This window comes from Limulus polyphemus, unplaced genomic scaffold (genome assembly GCF_000517525.1).
Source record: "Limulus polyphemus unplaced genomic scaffold, Limulus_polyphemus-2.1.2 Scaffold2382, whole genome shotgun sequence".
NCBI classification, from domain to species: Eukaryota; Metazoa; Arthropoda; class Merostomata; order Xiphosura; family Limulidae; genus Limulus; species Limulus polyphemus.
Genome location: NW_013667992.1, coordinates 33,187 through 40,252, shown reverse-complemented (window position 1 = coordinate 40,252; position 7,066 = coordinate 33,187). Strand labels below are relative to the sequence as shown.

Sequence of the window (7,066 nt, the reverse complement as noted above, 5' to 3'; positions counted from 1 at the left end):
CAAATGTGGAAGGTGTTAAAGAGGACATCAACATGTTTTTTTGCTTTAGAGCCAAGTGATTTCTTTAATCAGGGCATTGTAAGATGGAAAAGTATCATCGATAAGAATGGATTCTATTTTGTTTAATAAATGTTTTGTTTAGATATACAAGTTGTTCGGGTTTTTTCATCTAAAAAAGCGACATTAATATCTTGACGACCTAATATATATGTATCATAGGCGCCTAAAAGGGGTGGGGGTGAGGCAGAAAGGGTATATAGCTATATGCTACCCAACTTTGAAGATTTGCTGGCAGAACATTTCTCGCCAGTTCTCGCACATAATATATATATATATGTGGCCAGGTGGTTAGGGCGCTCGACTCGTAATATGCGGGTTCGAATCCCCATCACCCTCAAACATGCTCGCCCTTTCAGCCGTGGGGGCATTATAATGTGACGGTCAGACCAACTATTCGTTGTCAAAAGAGTAACCCAGGAGTTAGCTGCCTTCCCTCTAGTCTTACACTGCTATTCTCGAGGGTTCTAGAATGCTCGAGTGTTTACTAGATGTGCGGTATTCTTGTATAAAAGACCGCCAAGAAGTGACGGCAACAATGGGATTGAATTGCAGACAGAGACAGACAGTTGTGTCAAGCGCGTGAATCGTTCGTTGTGAATTATAGAGTTTGTTTAAGTTATAGCGTGACTGTGGAAATTAAGTGTATTGCAAAGTTGTATTAAGAAAGAATAAACTAGTTTTATTTAAGAAAGGACTTTTATCGCTAAAGTTTCTTCGGAAATCATTTTTACGGAGAATTAACAAACGAACACAGAGGCGTAACAATATTTTGAATGTGTCCGAAAAGAAATTATTATTAAATTTTGAAACCTTACACTTTATCAATTTACTTCGACGCTTTTTGGTTTAAAGTTTAGTTTATCAGATTCGTATAGGATAGGGGGAAGTTGGCGTTGACAAATTAGTCATGACCACAAACTGAGATATTGATTTTAAAATGTTCTTAAATTTGCACAACACCTCCCCCTTATCCAAGGCCAATCCCTTCTTCTGTTTCAGGAAGTACACACAATTTTATTACGAAAGAAGCGACGACTCAAAAAAAAACAAAACAAGTAATGAATTAAAACAAAATGGCTGAAAGAGCGCTCTCGAAAATACATACCAAACATATAAATCTCACATGCAGTTCTAAAGATAAGAATTTACATTTTTAAAGAAAGCAGGGTCGTGACAAAATACATATATAACTGTAATAAATCTTTATTTACATTAAATGTATTGCACAGAACATTTTCTAAAAGAAAGTTTACCAAAAAAATTAACATTTTGTAGTGGTGTTTAGTTTAAACGATTACAAGGAGAAATATTCATATCTGACATCAACTGCTTGTAAATAACAAGCGGGAATAAAAACACTACGAACTGCACGGTCATCGGAATAAACATTTTTCATCACTACAGGTTAACGTAGGGTTGGATAACGGTTTAGTGGGACTTTAGGCAATACTTGATAAAATAATAATTATAACAACTCACTCTTGCCTCTATTCTGCTAGTTTTAGGAACCATAATTTGTTTACTTGAGTGGCCGGCAGGGCACTAGGCCTATACGTTAATCCAGTACTGAGTTAAAGTCAGATGTGAATACTTATCCTATTTAAATTTTTATTTTAAACTAATACTAAAATTAATAAGTTGTTAAATAGCATATTATATTTTCAAGTAATGATTCAGCAAGTTAACTCAATTTGTGTTAATACAAAAAGTTTGAGTCTTACAATTAAAACCTAAACTGATTTTCAGTTTTAGATATATTACCCCTGTACTTACTGTTTGTTTCTATATATTTGAAATGCCAGTTTTGTGGGTCACAAGTTCATGATTACTGCTGACAATACAGTTTCAGTTGATGATTCAATGCACTCCAACTACAATAAGTTTTAGTTTTCTTGTTCATTTATTTATAGCATTAAGAGTTCTAGTCAGTTCTTTATATGGGATGAGCTTAGACGTATAAAGATGATTTACTTTTGGGCAGAAGTTCTTAATTCATACAGTGATTTATTAGATGAAAACTTGGGGAACGTGGTAAAGCCTTACAGCACCAATGTGTATATACACATTAAATTCTGTTGCACAAATTTAAGAATTGTGATACACCATATGTTTATATCTGCAAGTGCATCATTGGTAACTAACTTTATCACCAAAAGTGCACCATTAGTAACTAACTTTATCACCAAAAGTGCATCATTGGTAACTAACTGTATCTCCGCAAGTGCACCATTGTCAGTGATGGTGCTTTATAATACGTAAAGCTCAAAATCCTCAGTAGATTTATTTGTTAAGTTTAAGCTCCAATCTCAGTTTTTGTCATGGTAATTTTTTATATATATAAAAGTACTGAGAGAGAGAGTATTAAATGCAAAGATGGTCCACAGCATCAAATTTTATATTAACTTAGGGATACACATAAGTTAGATTGTGAAATGTTATACATTAGTCAAAGTATAAACTTTAAAATACATAAGTCAAACTGTAAAATTTTTTAAACACACAAGTCAAACTGAAAGTTCACTGTTTATTTATAAAAATATAAGATTAATAACAGATCTTTTATTTTGTTCTATTTAAACAAAATCATTATTAACTACCATTTAGATCCAAAATACAAGTTATGTGCAAGTGTTTTGCACTGGTAGATACTCTTGACAAAACTAACAACCTATAAAGTGAAAAGTTAAACTTACAACGTTAAGACATTAGCTTAGTAATCTCCCAATATTCATTTCTACAGAAATAATCTACCTTCACAGGAGAGTATGCCACCATTAAAACTTCTGTAGTTAGTTTGATACCTTATTCTAGTTGAAACTACAATTTTGAAAGTGTGCCAAAGATTACAGGAACTAATTCTAAGTAGTTCTGTTGTCATGTGTGCGTATATATATATTTTAGATAAAACTATTAAAAGTGTGTTAGCCAGGATTGTTGATGTAGGACTATAATAGCTAACGAGTTCTTAATGACCTGTGTTAAAGTGACTTCACATCTTGTCACTTGGTCCTGATAATCTCCCCTCAAACACTATTCTGAAATTACTTGATTGGAAATCATACCTCATAAACAAGCTTCTAAACTAAGGTGAAAGTGTGTATTAAAGTTGAACTAAATTATATCAAACAAACTAGGAGATTCATACTTCTCGAAAACAAACTTTGTTTGTTGTTAATGGGCAGCCTGTACTCTGTCCACAGTAAGTATCAAAATCCAAGTTTTAGCCTTATAAGCCCCCAGACTTACTGCTGATCCACAGGAGGGTGGATGGGAGAATAACAAACACAAATATAATAACTATACTTTTCTTACTTCACAATAAAACATAAATTAACTGACTTTATTGTTTTTAAAATCACATATATGTCAATCTATATTGTTACAGTTTCTGTAAAATACAATTATACCATGTCAATGTTACAATACATCAAGCTCACAAAGAGATTGAAATATTTCTCAGTAAATTGTTTGATTTATTTATATTGATTAAATACTCTTTATATATATATTTTTTTATCTATACGACTAGAAACTGCACATAAATTAATTATACATATGGTTTCTCTTCAGTAAAAATTTAAGTTTATCAATTTCAGAGACTGGTGCCACAATGTGATATTCAGATGGCAATGAAAGTAGAAATTTAAAGGGTTATCTTTAACTTTGGATAAAACAGCTTTTAAGTTGCACTTTCATGCCAGATCTTTTACACTAATTCACAAATTGAACACTTATGTTATTATGTTTAACGTATGTTTCATGAACCACATCTATCCGCCAAATGTTTAACAGTTTAGTTGTTACAACGGTACTTGCTGACAGTAATTCATAAGTTACACCAATGCCTTCCTGCCAGATGTTTAACTGTTTCCTAAGTTGCACTGGTATACGTTAACAGTAATTCATAGTTACACATCTGTAGGCCAAATGTTTACCAGTTTAGTTGTTACAACAGTACTTGATAACAGTAATTCATAAGTTACACCAATGCCTGCCTGCCAGATGTTTAACTGTTTCCTAAGTTGCACTGGTATACGTTAACAGTAATTCATAGTTACACATCTGTAGGCCAAATGTTTAACAGTTTCATAATTTGCACTGGTATAAACAGTAATTCATAAGTTATACCAACATCTGCAGGCCAGACGTTTAAGAGTAATTCATAACTTGGACCATTATCTGCAGGCCAGATGATACTGTGTTAGCATACTGTTGGTTGTTTATCACCATTTCATATGTATTTGAATGACGGTCATTTCAGTCTATATATTTCTCAGGCTATCACATTACACTGCAAGATCCTGGAACATAAAAAACGTGTAAGTTAGTAAAATACTTTAAAGAAACTTATGATATTTGGTACATAATTAGTTGTTCATTTTTATTTTCTCAATCTTTACAAATGTTTCCTTTTTTTAAAACAGTAATTAAGAAGTATTAAAGGTTGATAAATAACCAATAAGCACACCAGACTTAGCACCTAAATTCACATTCACAAACTTTACTAACGACAATTGGTACAGGTCAAAACTGTCACACTACTTCACTCATGGAATAAATGTTCTTACACTACTTGAATAGTGGGTTTCATTTGAAAACTAACATTTTATTTTTCATTGCAAGAACATGTGTATAACCTTGTTAGATAATATTCTAATTTTCTTAGTATAAATATTTACTACTTTATACATACAATGGTTGTATAGAATAAATTGAAACAAGTTTCTAAAAAAGGGTATGGTTTTAGGCCATCAAGAGTTTTCAGGATGGTGCTAACTTGAGTTTGGCCAAGGTGTTGTATTAAAAAGAACTAAATCCAATTATTTCAGGGATATTTAAGTGTTTTACACTCACAAAAAAGAACCTATCATTCTATAGGTATTTGAAGAAATTGTAGCATTCTGCCACAACTTAATTCTTCGTACTGTTAGCCAAAATAAATAGAGTTGTTTAAACTCAATTCAAAAATCTGTTATCTAGAATATCTCATTGTAGTTTGACGGAACTAAAATCTGGTGAGATGACATGTCAGGGTAGATGACTAAAAGCTTTAATAAACTTGGTAAATCAACCTATAATGACTATTAGCATGTGGATAACGCAGGATGACGATAAAGCATCATGATAAGGACCACAGTTTGGAGATTATTTTATGTTCTAATGTAACGATTAGATCAAATCTATACAAAATGCTATTCAGCCCCATAGATGTCTACTAAACAGCTGGAAATAACCAGTTTCCTATTTGGGCTGTCTCCAAACAGCAGTTAAATGCTCATTCGATGGAACAAGGATGAAGTAAGATTGAAGACGGCTTGAATGATTAATGAAGAATACTTTATTACAAATTTTATGTTAAACTTGTAATAAAGTTTTCTTTGTTACCCATTCAAGCCATTTTCAAACTTTATGTTCTCAAAGTAAATTCCTCATAACTAAACAAGGAAGAATATTGAATAACCTGAGGGGGATCTCCTTTCAACATTGTTTTTGAGCACAGAATTTCTAGGTATTGCCCCATTTCAGGCACTTGATGGAGTACTGTATGGCATGAATATAACTGATCTACTAATCAGTGAGCTTACATCTTACAGTTTCTCAGTAATGGTCTTCCAGTTATAGTTGCTTTTTTTCACTTGTAGTTTTACTACTCGCAGTACAACTAATTATAAATAAAATCTATAGTCTTAGTTAGAGGTTCACTTTACAAGGCAGTCCTTAATAGCAATCTGTTAGATTTATCCTGAAAAATGAACAACAGTAATGGTGGCTAGTTCTATATATTATTTGTTTTAATGTCAGGCTACAGAACGGATTATCTGTGCATCTCAGCCATGGGATCAAACTCCACATTTTAGTGTTAAAAGCTCACTCCTGAACCAGCAGGTGTTTCCTTACATACACACAAACACCTGGATGTGACATTGTACTTGATCTGTAAGCTAAATCTAGGAAACTATTCATTCACAGAAAGAGGATCACATGTTTATTAAGACAAACAGGTGTTTTAACTTTTAGTCCAACTCTGATATAACTGTAAGCCGAGAAACAAAGCATTCTCACCTTGTTTCTCGTAATATAAACACACGTTTAACGTCGAACTCTACAGCATCTAACAGTGTTACAAGCTATATTTTCATGTTGTAACTTGTTAGTCAGAGGGAGCTACTGGTCTTAATGAAGATGTTAAGATCAGAAGGTTTAATAAAAGAGGTTTAGAACATCTAGAAAGCTTTATGGAGGTGAAGTAGTGTGTTCTAGTAAATTTGAAGTCAGATTATAAATCAAAATATCGTGAAGCAGGAAGACTTATTTCAAGATAGAGGGTAAACCACTCAGTAAGTTAGCCACCACAGTTACTTTGTACAGGTAAGTTGATTTGTTAACATCATTTGTAATGTAGACCTATGAGAGGTACACGTGTTTAAGTTCACAGAAAAGTTAAAAGAGGAAATAAAGTGATTTATTATCATTACATGAACTGGACTTTGAATCATTTTCACCAGATAATTTGAAAGAACTATGCTATTTTTTTCTACAATTAAATTTCTACTTGAAATGTTTGGCAGACCTTAATGCAGTTACTATTTATGCGATTTTTTAAAATTTTGTGCAAAATTCATAGACAGTTAATCTAAGTATTTTGATAAGTAAAATTTGACTGCCACTTGAACCCTGTCTTTAAATTAATTGAAAATAATTTATAAAAATTAAACAATACCATGAAGTTTCTTTGTGACAGGAAAAAGTCACAAAACAAATTTGAAAATTTCTTTAAGCTTAAAAAAGACATTTAAAATACTTGTGATAATGAAAAATACATTAATTTAGCAGTTAAAAATCTCTACTTTTTCTTAACTATGTCAATAATATCTATAAACAAAAACTGAGTCAAAAGATGACCTAAGTTTAGTAACAAAATATGAAAATTTCCTATGCTTAGAAAACATTTGAAATACAATTTTCCTGCAAACTACTGGATATGGTTGGTTGGTTGGTTGGTTGG

General features: G+C 32.1%; 1 protein-coding gene across 2 annotated transcripts in view; it reads right to left on the bottom strand.

Moving 5' to 3' along the window:
• Positions 1 to 2,063: 2,063 nt before the first annotated feature.
• LOC106466792 (serine/threonine-protein kinase ULK3-like) overlaps positions 2,064 to 7,066 on the bottom strand; it is a 35,798-nt gene continuing 30,795 nt past the window's right edge. For both annotated transcript variants that reach the window (XM_022394878.1, XM_022394877.1), the window contains one exon: positions 2,064 to 4,361. In XM_022394878.1, the coding sequence (XP_022250586.1) occupies positions 4,342 to 4,361 (20 nt within the window). In that variant the 3' untranslated portion in view covers positions 2,064 to 4,341. The remainder of the gene's footprint in view (positions 4,362 to 7,066) is intronic.